At 45.7% G+C, this 16,968-nt stretch overlaps 1 protein-coding gene across 1 annotated transcript in view; it reads left to right on the forward strand.

Moving 5' to 3' along the window:
- The first annotated feature begins 3,640 nt into the window (after positions 1-3,640).
- Positions 3,641-16,968, forward strand: part of lamc2 (laminin, gamma 2) — a 32,939-nt gene continuing 19,611 nt past the window's right edge. The window contains exons 1-3 of the mRNA XM_034182879.1: positions 3,641-3,730; positions 14,687-14,866; positions 15,186-15,303. Of these exons, the coding sequence (XP_034038770.1) occupies positions 3,667-3,730; positions 14,687-14,866; positions 15,186-15,303 (362 nt within the window). The 5' untranslated portion in view covers positions 3,641-3,666. The remainder of the gene's footprint in view (positions 3,731-14,686; positions 14,867-15,185; positions 15,304-16,968) is intronic.

Below are 16,968 nucleotides of genomic sequence, written 5' to 3' on the forward strand. Positions count from 1 at the left end.
TCTGCGGCGTAGTGGTGTATTTTGACTCTGCGGCGTAGTGGTGTATTTTGGCTCTGCGGTGTAGTGGAGTATTTTGACTCTGCAGTGTAGTGGAGTATTTTGACTCTGCGGCGTAGTGGAGTATTTTGACTCTGCGGTGTAGTGGAGTATTTTGACTCTGCGGTATGATGGAGTATTTTGAGTCTGCGGTTTGATGGAGTAATTTGAGTCTGCGGTATGATGGAGTAATTTGAGTCTGCGGTATGATGGAGTAATTTGAGTCTGCGGTATGATGGAGTATTTTGACTCTGCGGCGTAGTGGAGTATTTTGACTCTGCGGCGTAGTGGTGTATTTTGACTCTGCGGCGTAGTGGAGTATTTTGACTCTGCGGCGTAGTGGTGTATTTTGACTCTGCGGTGTAGTGGAGTATTCTGACTCTGCGGCGTAGTGGAGTATTCTGACTCTGCGGCGTAGTGGAGTATTTTGACTCTGTAGTATGACGGAGTATTTTGACTCTGCGGTGTAGTGGAGTATTTTGGCTCTGCAGTGTAGTGGAGTATTTTGACTCTGCAGTGTAGTGGAGTATTTTGGCTCTGCGGTGTAGTGGAGTATTTTGACTCTGCAGTGTAGTGGAGTATTTTGACTCTGCGGCGTAGTGGTGTATTTTGACTCTGCGGTGTAGTGGAGTATTTTGACTCTGTGGCGTAGTGGAGTATTTTGACTCTGCGGCGTAGTGGAGTATTCTGACTCTGCGGCGTAGTGGAGTATTCTGACTCTGCGGCGTAGTGGTGTATTTTGACTCTGCGGCGTAGTGGTGTATTTTGACTCTGCGGCGTAGTGGAGTATTTTGACTCTGCGGCGTAGTGGAGTATTTTGACTCTGCGGCGTAGTGGTGTATTTTGACTCTGCGGCGTAGTGGAGTATTTTGACTCTGTGGCGTAGTGGAGTATTTTGACTCTGCGGCGTAGTGGAGTATTCTGACTCTGCGGCGTAGTGGAGTATTCTGACTCTGCGGCGTAGTGGAGTATTCTGACTCTGCGGCGTAGTGGAGTATTTTGACTCTGTGGTATGACGGAGTATTTTGACTCTGCGGTGTTGAGCGGGTATGTGTGTTCAGGGCGTGGCACTGACAGTTGAATTGTGGTGCCTCCGGCCTCGGCTGATTAAGGTGTGTGAATGAGTGAGTGTCTGCCTGTGAATGAGTGAGTGTCTGCCGTGCAGGGCGTGTCGGTCTGCCGCGTCACACCCACAGCCGCAGGACACGTTTTACAAAAGAAAACAATCCCAAAACTCACATTCAAGCCGGTTTGTTTTTCACAACCAGCAAATAATCTGCTGGAAACTCAGATCTGTTTGAAAGCAGTGAAAAAAACAAAGTTCAAGGTGTCCTGTGAGAGTATAAATACATAATAATTTACTACAAATATCACAAAATCAGCACTGGAGATCAGAAACCTTTAGGTCAGGATATTCATGCAGATAAATATGTGAATGGATGAATCCTTTCCCACCAGTCTGTGGCACCATCACTCAAAAATATTAAATGCTATCATCAGCTTAAGTATGAAGGAAATTATTAGCAGGTGCAGCCGAAATTACACTGAGCTTTAAATTTCTTCACATGTGCCTTTGACTTATAAAACCTCGGTCTGATGGCCACCAGTGCTCCGGTCTGGTTGCTTGTGTCAGCCATTAAACGATGTATCAGATGAATATTTCACCTTTTCTTAGTGATTACAGTTCATCCAGAAAGTCTTCACAGCGCTTCACTTTTCCACATTTTGTTATTCTCCAGCCTTATTCCAAAATGGATGAAATTCATTTTGTCCCTCAACATTCTACACACAATACACGAAAATGACAGTATGAAAAAAGTTTTTCAGATTTTTGCAAATTTAGTAAAAATAAAATAATTTAAAAACTAAGAAATCACATGCCCATAAGTATTCACATTCTTTGTCATGAAGCTCAAAATCTTCATGGCAAAAGCTCAGGTGCCTCCTGTTTCCACTGATCATCCTCGAGATGTTTCTACAGCTTAATTGGAGTCCACCTGGGGTCAATTCAGCTGATTGGACATGATTTGTAAAGACACACACCTGTCTACATATAAGGTCCCACAGTTGACAGTCAGAGCACAAACCAAGCATGAAGTCAAAGGAATTGTCTGTAGACCTCAGAGACAGGATTGTCTGGAGACACAAATCTGGGGAAGGGGACAGAAACATTTCTGCTGCTTTGAAGGTCCCAATGAGCACAGTGGCCTCCACCATCTGTAAATGGAAGAAGTTCAGATCCACCAGGACTCTTCCTAGAGCTGGACGCCCGTCTAAACTGAGCAATCGAGGGAGAAGGACCTTAATCAGGGAGGTGACCAAGAACCCAATGGTCACTCTGTCAGAGCTCCAGCATTCCTCTGTGGAGAGAGGAGAACCTTCCAGAAGGACAACCATCTCTGCAGCAATCCACCAATCAGGCCTGTATGGTAGAGTGACCAGACAGAAGCCACTCCTTAGGAAAAGGCACATGGCAGCCCACCTGGAGTTTGACAAAAGGCACCTGAAGGACTCTCAGACCAGGAGAAACTAAATTCTCTGGTCTGATGAGACAAAGATTGAACTCTTTGGCGTCATATTTGGAGGAAACCAGGCACCATCCCTACAGTGAAGCATGGTGGTGGCAGCATCATGCTGTGGGGATGTTTTTCAGCAGCAGGAACTGGGAGACTAGTCAGAATTGAGGGAAAGATGAAAGTTGCAATGTACAGAGACATCTTGGATGAAAACCTGCTCCAGAGCGCTCTTGACCTCAGACTGGGGCGACGGTTCATCTTTCAGCAGGACAATGACCCTAAACACAGCCAAGATATCAAAGGAGTGGCTTCAGGACAACTCTCTGAATGTCCTTGTGTGGCCCAGCCAGAGCTCAGACCTGAATCCGATTGAACATCTCTGGAGAGATCTGAAAATGTCTGTGCACCAACACTCCCCATCCAACCTGATGGAGCTTGAGAGGTGCTACAAAGAGGAATGGACCAAACTTCCCAAAGATAGGTGCACCAAGCTTGTGGCATCATATTCAAGAAGACTTGAGGCTGGAATTGCTGCCAAAGGTGCATCAACAAAGTACTGAGCAAAGGCTGAGAACACTTATAGACATGAGATTTATTAGTTTTTATTTTTAATATATTTGGAAACATTTCAAAAGATGTTTTTCATGTTGTCATTATGGGGTGTAGGGAGGACCCCAGAATTTTGAGGGAAAAATGAATTTGCTCCATCTTGGAATGAGGCTGTAACATAACACAGTGTGGATACTTTGGACTGCTGACGTGTTCTGTGTCCTCCTGAATAATGCGGCTCTCAGTTAAAGATCAACTTCATTTATCCCAGAGGAAATTATTTTGCCAGAGTGCAGAAACAGTAAACACTGGTGAGTTAAATATTCAATGACAGAAAGTCTTAGTAGTTAAATAAATTTTAAAAATCTTTGGCTAATGGTTAGTCAGTGACCTGAGTGCAGGGCGTGTTTTGTGCCTTGGGCCAGCACGGCAACCTTGTGAAACGCTGTGAATCGTGGATTTGTCAGGCGTAGAGTCTACGCCCGGCCCCTGTGAGTCAGCGTGTTCAGACCTGCGGCGGCTGATAAAACCAGCTTCCTTCTTCTCACTTCACTTCAAGTCCAACATGAGCTGCCTCTGGATTCTCCTCGCTGTCCTCAGCGTCGCCCGGACCTCCTCCACGCTGGACCGTAAGTGTTTCTGCACACACAGACCAACACAGCGAATCAAAGGTCATCAAACGGGCCGAGGACACGACCCAGTCTGTGTCAGGCTCAAGGGCACCTCAGTGTCAGCAGAGAGATTCATCCTACTGACTGCCGACACAAACCTGAAGCCAACATGGATTAAAGGAGCAAAAATACTGAGATAAAAGTTCACATTTTCATTAATCAAAGTGATCAGACATGAAGTAAAAATGTGACTTTTTTCAGGAAAAAAAAAAACAAAAACATTTTGTTCAAATATTTTTTAAAAAAAATCAGTAGGATACTCAGAGAGAGACACAAGATTATAGTTTGGAAAAAATCCTGATTAACACAAAAAATGGAATTTCTGAGACATTCGGTATAAATTTAGACTTAGGAAGCAAAAATACTGGAATACTGAAATACTTCACTTCTACATCAGACATGAAGTAAAAATGTGACTTTTCCAGAAAAAAAAAACAATATTCTGTTAAAATATTAGATTAAATAACAAATAAGAATATAATCTGCAATAAATTATGATTAACACCAAAAATTGAATTTCTGAAATATTCTGTTTAAATTGAAGAACACATTTCAACACGTCACCTGGAACATTCATCAGTTGGTGTTGTGAAAGTGTAGTGACACGGACCCACAAGAGGGGGCGTAAATGAACGGACAATGAAAGAGTCAAATATGAACACTTTACTGCTGTGAAAAGCACAACCAAACACAGCAGATTACAGAATGTGTACAATAGTCAATTAACAAAGGTGACGTGTGGGCAGGCTCGAGGATAGAGGACGTCTGTCCTGAGAAGAACCGGAACCACACGATTTCCTCCGCCACCGAACCAGGAGAATACTGGAGCCGCCAAGTCCCGAAAACCCCAGGTGGCCACCGTCTCCGCATGTCGGATCTGGTACTGCTAGCGAGGAGCAGAGACAATCAAATGTGGGTGTGTGAACACCTAGTAACAACAATGGTGGAAATTCCACCTCCACCTCTAGCCAGAAAACTGGCACGTGCAGTAGTATGTGTACTTATCAAAAGTTTGGAGTGACGACGTCAGTCCAAACCCAGCCTCCAGCTGCAAGCACTCACAAAACCTACTGCAAAAATAGCACAAGCAAACACTGTCTGTGGTAGACAAAACAATGGCTGAGAACAAATTACCTCCTAAGGTAGATGATATCTCGGCAGCGAGGTGGAGATCAATCAATCAATCAATTTTTTTATATAGCGCCAAATCACAACAAACAGTTGCCCCAAGGCGCTTTATATTGTAAGGCAAGGCCATACAATAATTATGTAAAACCCCAACGGTCAAAACGACCCCCTGTGAGCAAGCACTTGGCTACAGATGAAGTCCGGTCTTTATGGAGTGGCAAGATGAAGTGCAGATGAGTGACAGCTGTTGTGAGATAATGAGTGACAGCTGTCACTCCCGGCTGTGTCCATGGTGACTGCGCCCTCTTGTGCCTGAAGCCCGCACTCCAGGCAGGGCGCCATCTGGTGGTGGTGGGCCAGCAGTACCTCCTCTTCTGGCGGCCCACACAACAGTTGGGACGTTCTCCGGTTTGAAACAGGTCTCCAGGACAGTGTGTTGGACATTTGCGCTTGTATTATTTGTTTGTAGAACCACCCTTGGTTTTAGGCCTGTCCCCAGCCATACATTCTATCCATTGTACAACTTCCTGTTTGGTTGCTCTCTGGTCTTCAGGAAACCCAAACCTGCACATTTTTCATCTCTTCCTGTTCTGCCAAAACTTGATTCAGTTATTCAGTTGTCCGTTAGCTCCCGATTGGCTGATCAAATCTAAATGAGCTAATCAGCTTATGTCAAAGCAGTAAAAGATGGAAAATGTGCAGGTCAGAGTCCCTGCGGACCACTGCTGGGACCCAGTGGTCTGGACAATATTTGGGTCCCGCTGGAATGACTTTGGATCCAATGAACGGTTACTTAGTAAGACTCAGATGAGGAGGATCACTGACATGGTGAGGGAACATCAGACACCACATTTAGTCCATGTGGAGAGTTTCTCTGGATACTGATCCAGGACACAGGTGTCTCAGTGTAGAGGACAAGAGCAGATGGAGCAAATGAAGGACAGTAAGACACTCCTTTGTGTCACCTGACTTTTGAGAGACAAGGATGAAGCGCTGGTCTGCCGGGGCGTTTGCTCATCAGGTTCTGTAAGATCAAGGCACTATTGCACAGGAGCATACTACACCAGAGCGTACTACACCAGAGCGTACTGCACCAGAGCGTACTACACCAGAGCGTACTGCACCAGTGCGTACTACACCAGAGCGTACTGCACCACAGCGTACTGCACCAGGGCGTACTGCACCAGGGTGTACGGCACCAGAGCGTACTACACCACAGCATACTGCACCAGAGTGTACTACACCAGGGCGTACTGCACCAGGGCGTACTGCACCAGGGTGTACGGCACCAGAGCGTACTACACCACAGCATACTGCACCAGAGTGTACTGCACCAGGGCGTACTACACCAGGGTGTACGGCACCAGAGCGTACTACACCAGAGCGTACTACACCAGAGCATACTGCACCAGGGCGTACTGCACCAGGGTGTACAGTACCAGAGTGTACTACACCAGAGCATATTGCACCAGGGCGTACTGCACCAGGGTGTACAGCACCAGAGTGTACTACACCAGAATGTACTGCACCAGGGCGTAATGCACCAGAGCGTACTGCACCAGGGCATACTGCACCAGAGTGTAATGCACCAGAGCGTACAGCACCAGGGCGTACTGCACCAGAGCGTACTGCACCAGGGCGTACTGCACCAGGGCGTACTGCACCAGAGCGTACTGCACCAGGGTGTACGGCACCACAGCATACTGCACCAGAGTGTACTGCACCAGAGCGTACTGCACCAGGGCGTACTGCACCAGGGTGTATGGCACCAGAGCGTACTACACCAGGGCGTACTACACTAGAGCATACTGGACAATATTTGGGTCCCGCTGGAATGACTTTGGATCCAATGAACGGTTACTTAGTAAGACTCAGATGAGGAGGATCACTGACATGGTGAGGGAACATCAGACACCACATTTAGTCCATGTGGAGAGTTTCTCTGGATACTGATCCAGGACACAGGTGTCTCAGTGTAGAGGACAAGAGCAGATGGAGCAAATGAAGGACAGTAAGACACTCCTTTGTGTCACCTGACTTTTGAGAGACAAGGATGAAGCGCTGGTCTGCCGGGGCGTTTGCTCATCAGGTTCTGTAAGATCAAGGCACTATTGCACCGGAGCATACTACACCAGAGCGTACTACACCAGAGTGTACTGCACCAGAGCGTACTGCACCAGGGCGTACTGCACCAGGGTGTATGGCACCAGAGCGTACTACACCAGGGCGTACTACACTAGAGCATACTGCACCAGAGAGTAATGCACCAGAGCATACTACACTAGAGCGTACTGCACCAGAACATACTGCACCAGGGTGTATTGCACCAGAGCATACTGCACTAGAGCATACTGCACCAGAGTGTAATGCACAAGAGCATACTGCACCAGAGAGTAATGCACCAGAGCATACTGCACCAGAGTGTAATGCACCAGAGCAGAGTATACTGCACCAGAGCAGAGCATACTGCACCAGAGCATATGGCTCCAGAGTGCGTTGCACCAAAGCATACTGCACCAGATTGTAATGCACCAGGTTGTCAGTGGTGGGCACAGTTCCGCTAATCTGCTAACTAGCGAGGCTAATTTTTTTTGTTAGCGGATTAGCTTTTCAGCTAATTTTGAAAATGTTCAGCAGACCAATTAGCTTCCGCTAAATTTAGTTCCGCTAACTTTCAGTCCACTAACATTTTTTTGCTGGCATAGTGAGTAAAACTTAGCGGTCAAAATCATACATCTTAGGGCCCGGTCCCACTGGCGTTTAGGAGGATTTGCGTATGGATTGCGCACAAAATTGGTTCATATTCGCTTAACATCCGCAATATGCGTGAAACATGCTTGTATGAGTCGGCCGACATCCGCACACATCCGTAATTATACGCAAAGGCACGTTTTTCCGTTGCCAGGATTTTTGAGCTGCACAAAATTTTGGCTGCGGATGACATCCGCCTTACATACTGAATACATACACAAACATACTCAAATATGCGCTGTATATTCGCCATCATCTGCTGATATCCACAACTGACAGGGATTTGCGGCTTGGCAGCGGACTGGGACAGTGTGTAAAACAGATATTTTGTGTGCCCATCATGTCCACATCACGGACTAAGGGCCCTGTCCCACTGGCGTTTAGGAGGATTTGCGCATGAAATAAGGAGACAAAAGCTGAGCGTCCGCAACAAAGGTGGGCGGAAATGACAAATGTCCCGGGGTGGATCAGCGAATACATGAGGAAGAAAAGCGGATATAACAGGGAACAGAAGTGAAGGCGACCGTGGAGGCGCCCCCATGAGGGGCACAGCGGCCGTGAAGCACTCACCTCATCGTGCCCACTCTTTTTCGGGAATTCCCGTGGGTCACGTGATTCCTGCGGGATGGGAGTCAAAATTTTATCAATCCCGTGATTGGGATGGGACGGGTATAAAAATGAACGGGAGCAGGCAGGAGCGGGAATGCCAAAAATAGATGATGATTTTCATCTATTTAATGCCGCGTTCACACCGGGCGCAATCAGACGCTACAAATTCGCGGGGGTCACGTGGCGACGAACGCGCCTCTTTCGCTCGGTGTGTTACTCTGCTTTTGCTGTGAAAATTCGCCCCGGTGCATCATCAAATAGGAGGAGCTTCCATTCTGCTCGCCGGCTCTGGTTGTCAGTCAAGTTAACATGACGGACCTGATCACACGGAGCGAGTTGTTGTGAAAAGCTCCCAGTACAGAGAGTATCATTATTTGCTGCAGGAGCTGAGTCTGGATGACGGCTGCTTTCAGCGGTCCTTCCGCCTCTGCAGGACCCAGTTTGAGGACCAACTGTCCCGTTCGCACGCGCACATGTAAACAATTAAAAAAAAAAAAAAAAAGAAACTCCGCTGCTTGCTGCAGCTCGCTCTTCCACCAAAAAACTATGTCATAATTGTGTTTAGAAACCAGTCACCATTTGTTCTATTATACATCTGTGTAGTTAATAAGTAAAATAATCTCCATTCTCTTGCGCGTGCACGTAACATAAAAAGAAAAAGAAACTCCATTCCTGCTGCTGCTCGCTCCAAAAACTCTGTCATGATTGTGAAATAAAGGACAAAAGAGACATAAGTCCTGCTCACAGGCTGCTACCAGAGACAGGACATGTTCACATCTTCAGTCAAACTCCAGACATCTCCACGTCACTACATATTCAAACTCGATCAACTGGGTCTGAACACCTCACTGTGCAACTGGCTGCTGGACTTCCTGACCGGGAGACCTCAGGCAGTGCGGGTCGGCAGCAACACATCCCACACCATCACTCTGAACACGGGGCCCCCCAGGGATGTGTGTTGAGCCCCCTCCTCTTCACACTGCTGACCCACGACTGCACACCACTTCACAGCTCAAATCTCATCGTCAACTTTGCAGATGACACAACCGTGGTGGGTCTCATCAGGAACAACGACGAGACCCACTACAGGAGCGGGATCAGCCGGCTGACCATGTGGTGCGAGAACAACAATCTCCTTTTGAATGTGGAGAAGACGAAGGAGATTGTTGTGGACTTCAGGAGAGTGCACACCCAACACTCCCCTCTGACCATCGATGGTGCTGCTGTGGAGAGGGTGAGCAGCACCAAATTCCTGGGTGTGCATGTGTCGGAGGATCTCTCCTGGACCACTAACACCGCATCACTGGCCAAGAGGGCTCATCAACGCCTCTACTTTCTCCGCAAGCTTCGAAGAGTCGGAGCAACACCACACATCATGCGCATGTTCTACAGGGGTACGATCGAGAGTGTCCTGTCATGCTGCATCACGGTGTGGTACGGCGCCTGCACAGCGACTTACCGTAGGTCCCTTCAACGTATCGTGAGAGCAGCGGAGAAGATCATGGGCACCTCTCTCCCACCCCTCCAAGAACTGTACAACACCCGCCTCACCCGGAAAGCCACTAAGATCGTAAGTGACCCCACTCATCCATTACATAGTCTCTTCAGCCTGCTGCCGTCGGGGAGGAGACTGCGCAGTCTCCAGGCCAAGACCAGCCGGCTGAGAGACAGCTTTTTCCACCAGGCTGTCAGGTCACTCAACTCCCTCCCTGCTTTGCCCCCTTTCCCCCTGCTGCCCTCCACTCACACATAAACACAAACTGGACTGTTTCACTTTCCACTCCCGTCTATTCCCTAACCTCCCTAACATAATTGCACAATGATCAATAACTGTATATATTCTTGCTCTGGTCATGGAATTTGCACATATCCATTACTGCTGAATGTTGTCCTGCCACTTTGCACTACAAGTATTTGTTTGTTTACAATTCTACACTTGATACTTATACTTTGTTATTATATTTCTACACTTGATACTTATACTTATACTTTGTTATTATATTTCTACACTTGATACTTATACTTTGTTATTATATTTCTTTAATACCTTCTTTTGTGAGGTCAGGGAGTCCAGAGATCAGGTATTTCAGTTCTCAATATGTCTGTGATGTATTGTAGAAATGACAATAAAGATGACTAAGACTAAGACTAAGATATTCAGTCCCTGATTGATCATCACAGCGCGAGACATACAGGAGTGGGACTGATTTTGAGTGGGAGCGGGATGGGATTGGGAGTCATCTTTACAGGAGTGGGACGGGATGGGATTTATTTTTTACTCCAGTCCAGGATTGGGACAGGATGGGATTTTTTTTCTGGGAGCGGGATGGGACGGGAGTGAAAATCCACTCCCGTGTCATGCCCTAGTCTGCATGTGCGACATACCATTTGCGACCGTGATGTGGCCGTGCTGGGCACGCGTCATATCTGTTTTGCACGCTGTCCCGGTCCGCCGCCAAGCCGCGCCAACCCCTCAGTTGCGGATATCAGCGGATGACAGGGGATATGCGGCGCGTTGGTTGTGTATGTCCTGCGTATGTCTTCAGTATGTGTCCAGGCAGTGATGCGGATCTCATCCGCAGCAGGATTTTTGAGCCGCTCAAAAATCCTGGCTGCGGACATGCATGCCTCTGCGGATGATCACGGACGTGTTCGGATGGCGGCCGACTCATACAGGAATGTTACACAGTTATTGCGGTTGTTTGGCGGATGTGGGCCACTTTTGTGCGCATTCCATCCGCAAATCCTCCTAAACGCCAGTGGGACAGGACCCTAAAATAAGTTGTAGCGACTGCATACAGACTGGCCACGAATAAAGTGTGTTTATTACGTCTGCTTTGCTGCGGTTGCAAATCAGATGCGTTGTGTTCACAGCTGGATGCCGTTCTTTGTTCTACCGGCTGCCACGCGCTCTGTGCTGGATGCTGCCTATATAAAATAATTATTTCGTGGCGGATTAATCATTTTATTCTGCAAATTGCCTGTTGAAAACGGCTCTAATCACCTTCTGAATCACAGAGGAAGCTGCAGCTGCTAACAAGCTGCAGAAAGCATTTTGAGCTGTCTAAAAAGGTAATTATTTGACTTGTTTACATTGTCAAGGCTTGATAAAACAGTTGCGTGTTTTTTCCTTCTTGTCTGCAGCTGTTACAGTATTTATTCCTATGTTTATAACAGATTTAACTTCTTGTTATAATCGTTCAGATGAGCTCTGATGTGATCCACTGACGTCACCACTCACCCTGTTCACTGCTTCTTTACTCCAATCAACTTGTCCAAGTCCAGCAAATGCTCCAGAGGCTGTATTGTTGGTGTGAATAGTGATGCCGGTGGCCCGAGTGCGCTTCTTTTATGACCGCAATGCAGATGCCGTAATACTGCAGTGATAATCGCAATGCGTCGGATCCATTTCCTCACTACATGCTTTATACAACCATGATTGTTCATCATATATTCACTATATATTATTAATATATCCATAATTCATACTGTCATTTTTGGCCATTTTTGTTGCGAACACCCGCAATTTGTATACTCAATTCATGCGCAATTAATCCTCTCCCCAGTGGGACAGGGCCCATAGTTCCTATCTGTTGCATGTTTTGCAACAGTCAGACTGCTGTGAGCTCAGTCCTCCCCCAGCAGATGGGTGCGGGCGGGCTGCTGTTGCCAAAAAAAAAAAAAAAAGCATCATTTTCTTTCCACACACAACAAGGCAGACAGTGGGCAGGAGACATGAAACGCAAAGTATTTTTCACTCATGGTGTCATTTATAAACAACTAATTCTGGACAGTTTGTCGACATTAGCAGTAACTCTGTCTTTTTTACAGAGAGAAAATATCACATATATCTTTTAAAGTTATGGGCTAATTCTGAAGGTTTGAGCTTTAAAAGACACACGCACCAAAAGGCATTATGGGAAATTCAAATGAGTCTCTTTCAATCACCACAATGCATAGAACACTGCCATCTACTGGATTTTTTTCCAAATGAAAAAAATACATATTTACAAATACACCTTTATTTGTAAAACACACACACACACACACACACACACACACACACACACACACACACACACACACACACACACACACACACACACACACACACACACACACACACTTTACAGTAACTTGTGTGTTGGTTTTTATAAATAAATAAACGAACCAACCAGTGAAGGAGACTCATTTTTCCCGTAATGCCTTTTGGCACGTGTCTGTTAAAGGTCAAACCTTCAGAATTAGCACATTACTTTAAAAGATATGTGTGATATTTTTATTTTGTAAAAATGACAGAGTTAGCATTAATGTCAATAAACTGTCCAGAATTAGTTGTTTATAAAGTAAACCATGAGTGAAAGATGCTTTGTGTTTCATGTCTCCTGTCCACTGTCTGAGTTGTAGTATGTGGAAAGTAAATGACATTTTTTTTTTCTTTTTCTGGGGAGCAGTGGGCGGTGGGCATGAAGACAGAAGCTCTGGCTCATTGTTCGTTTGAGGTTTGTGATCGTCTTTGATTTTACTCAGAAGCCTCGGCAGTGGTTAAAATCGAAAATGGCTTATCAGTAGCGAGTGGCTTATTGGTGTACCGAGTCAGCAATAAAGGTTAGCAGTTATAGCAGTAATTTATGCAATTTTTATTTATTTTTTTATTTTTTGCAGTTTATTGGTTTAGCGTTATGAAAGTTAACTTTCCAGTTAGTAGATTAGCGGTTATCGAAGCTAAATTTTTGGTTAGCTGGGTCCACCACTGCAGAGTGTATTGCACCAGAGTGTACTGCATCACAGCATAATGCAGCAGAGCGTACCGCACCACAGCACTGCACCAGACTGTACCACACCAGAGTGTACTGCACCAGAGGGTACTGTACCACCAGATTATACCACATCATAGCATACCGCACCAGAGTGTACCACACAAGAGCATACAGTACCAGTATATACTCCTCCAGAGTGTACAGCACCAGTGTATAACACCAGAGCGTACCGCACCAGAATATACTCCTCCACAGCAGTGTACCATACCAGATTATACCACACCAGAGCATACCGTACTAGATTATACCACACCAGAGCCTACCGCACCAGAGTGTAATGCACTGGGGAGTGTCACATTATAATGTAATGCGTCATAGTGTGCTGCACTGCAGTGTGGTGCACCATAGTTTTCTGCACTGGGGAATGTTGCACCACAGTTCACCGCACCAGAATGTACTGCATAATGCGTGCTGCACCAGAGCGTGCTGTACTGATGAGTGTCACACCACAGCATATTGCACTTGGGTGTGCCACACCAGAGCATGCTGCCGCAGAGCATGCTGTCACGAGGAGTGTCGCACCATAACATGCAGCACCGGAACATGCTACACCGGAGTGTACAGCACCAGAGCGTGCAGCACTGGAGCATGCTGCCCTGGACCGTACAGCACCGGAGTGTGCTGCACTGGAGCATGCTGCACTGGAGCGTACTGCCGTGGACCGTACAGCACCGGAGTGTGCTGCACTGGAGCGTGCTTCTCCGGAGTGTGCTGCACTGGAGCATGCTGCACTGGAGCGTGCTTCTCCGGAGTGTGCTGCACTGGAGCATGCTGCACTGGAGCGTACTGCCGTGGACCGTACAGCACCGGAGTGTGCTGCACTGGAGCATGCTGTGCTGGAGCGTGCTTCTCCGGAGTGTGCTGCCCCGGAGTGTGCTGCACTGGAGCGTGCTTCCAGACCTCATCAGGTTTCATAAGAAGTTTCCACTGATGGAACTTTTCTTTGCTCCCAGCAGCAACAAGCAGCAGCCTGCTCAGAAACGTTTCTAATGAAAGTCATCAGCAGGCTGCCGGCACGAGGACCTGCTGTTCAGACCAGGTGTCGGCTTGGTGGGCGTGACTCAAAGATTTGTCTGACAGAGTCAGTCTGAACAACAACAACAACCAGAAAACCAACAAGGACCTTCTTTAATTCCTGGGTGTTCATTTATCCTCTTTCTTCAGTTTTTGTTCATTTTATTGTGGTGTGTAACTGATGATAGCCGTGCTCGGGAAGACTTATTTTATTTGTTTAATTCATTAATTTACAGAAAACTGAAATAAATCATGTATTTATTTATTTTCTTGCTCTTAAACACATGAAGTCAAAGGCCAAAGGTTCCCCGGTTTAAGCTGAATTATGCCATTTAGTCATTCAGAAGCTTTTAAAAAGTGTTATTTTTTTTATCTGTTTCTGGAATCTTCCTCTCAATCATTCTGCTTAATGTCAATCCACTGAAAATCTGACAGAGACAATGATTTTATATATTTATTATACGGAAATAAAGTCTAACTAACATAAAATGATATAAAGTACAAACTGTGCAGAAGGAGTAAATTTTAAATTTTTCTGGCCATGTTGTATGTAAAAACTGTCAACCTGTTGTCTCACTGTCGCCCCCTGCAGCAGCAGGGCTGCGTTGCGAGTGCAATGGTAACTCGGCGTCCTGTGTTTTCGATGGATCGGCTCTGCGCTGTGTCGACTGTCATGGAAACACTGAGGGCCGCCACTGTGAGCGCTGCAAGAATGGCTTCTACCAACAGGGGGCAGAAAAGAGCTGCACCGCGTGTCGGTGCAACATCGCAGGTGAGAATCAAACTCCAGACCAGACAGCCAGCGTCATTTTATATTTGGATTTTCATTTGATTTCTTTTTTTTTTCTGTCTCTGTGAGGCAGCAGAAAGGGTCACGTGATCAGGACGGATGTCCAAAAGAGGACATTTGACAGTTCTGATGAGTGTCTGTTGTTGTGTTTAATTGTAGTTTTATCAGTTCATTAATGTTAAAGATTTAAAAAGACAGATTTGTGAGCTTCCCGTTCATTCATGCAAAGATAAAATGTTGACATTTTTAAACTTCTGAACAGGCTAAAATCTGAAACTGATTCAGAATCTTTTTTCTTTAGGGTCTGTCAGTAGCAGATGTGACAGCAGGGGGCGCTGCAGCTGTAAAGAAGGCGTGACAGGAGAAAAATGTGACCGATGTCCTGACGGACCAATCAGAGCCGACGGCTGCATGAAAAGGTAAATACATAAATAAATAAAACCCCTGAATTTAATCTGTTACTGTGTTATTAATGCTGCATTGCATTATTACAACTATGTAACAACCAAAAAACATGAATAGGAATTAAGAAAATGAATAATTGATTCTCACAGTGTGGTAAGTGCTTTTCTTTTGAATAACTTTTCTCCTGAAATTCAATTTGCAAGACTCAAAATTAGAATTGTGACACTCAAGAAATCAAATTTCCTGAAATAATTAGTGTCACTCAAATTTAAGATTTTAAAAAGGGTCAGTAACTGGATGATTTTATTCTGAATTCATTAGAGGAAATATTGTTATCAGGCTGTGAGGGCGCCTGGCACCCAATGAGGGTGGACCCTCAATGCGGACCCCCAGACAAGGCGTTAGTGTCAAAGAGGTCGTTGTCTTTATTCCAGGCTTTGGTTCGGTGCACAGGTTATCAATCGGCGGAACAAAGGTACAAACAGGGCGAGGCAAACACGCAGTCATAGTCAAGCAGGGTTCAGCGGCACAAGCAAACACAGACACCAGGGATGAGGCAAAAGGTGCAGTCAAAAATACAAAGCAGGATCAAAAACCACAGCAAGGCAAATCAGGACTGTGAAGAAGGCTGGTAAGTGCACAGAGACAACAAACTGGCGGTGGTGTGGTGACTGGGAGGAGATTAAATAAGCAGGAGTTAACAAGGTGCACATGAGGTGAATGATCTAGAAAGGGGGCGTGCCTAGTGAACAAAGATAATGCATGGTGCAAGAAGGTGAGGAGGGACAACACAAGGTGGAGTGAAGTAAGATACAAAGATGCGTGAGTGAATGGAAATACTAAACAGACTGAATCAAAGTGATGGACAAAGACATAATGGCAGGTGTAGGGTGTGAACATAAAAAGCTGGGCGTGAGGAATAACGTAATAATGAACAGAGCTTAAACAGAATATAAGATTACTATGATCTACAATCCAATCCAATCCAGCTTTATTTGTATAGCACATTTTAAAAACAACAAGGTTACCAAAGTGCTGCACAACAGATAAAATATAAAGAAAATAAAAAAGTTAAAATACAATAGGTTAAAGACATAAAAACAAAAAGAAGATATCAGATAAGATGAAACACTAAAAGATAAAAAGAGATACAGAAGACCACACAACTCTCATGCAGTATTAAAAGCCATGGAGTAAAAATACGTTTTTAAACGATATTTAAAAGTATCCAGGGTGGGGGTCATTTTGATATGAGTGGGCAGCTTATTCCATAACTTAGGAGCCACCACTGAAAAAGCACCATCCCCCCTGGTCTTTTGTCTGCTTTTTGGCACAGTAAGACGGAGCTGATCAACGACTCTCAGTGCTCTCGTGGGGGCGTAGATATGTATAAGATCAGCAATATACTGAGGTGCCAGACCATTTAGTGATTTAAAATCAATGAAATCTTAAAATTTATTGTAAAATGGACAGGGAGCCAGTGGAGAGAGGTGAGAATGGGGCTGATGTGATCATGCTTACGAGTGCCTGTTAAAAGACGAGCAGCCGCGAGACATGAGCATAAGAACTAAAAGAACCTACATGAAAACAAACACTAAGACGAAACTGAACAGGATCTGACCAAGAAAACAAAAATGACAAAGCAGACTAAGACTAAGAGACTAGAGACTAAGTGATAA

The sequence above is a fragment of the Thalassophryne amazonica genome, chromosome 12 (genome assembly GCF_902500255.1).
Source record: "Thalassophryne amazonica chromosome 12, fThaAma1.1, whole genome shotgun sequence".
NCBI lineage: Eukaryota > Metazoa > Chordata > Actinopteri > Batrachoidiformes > Batrachoididae > Thalassophryne > Thalassophryne amazonica.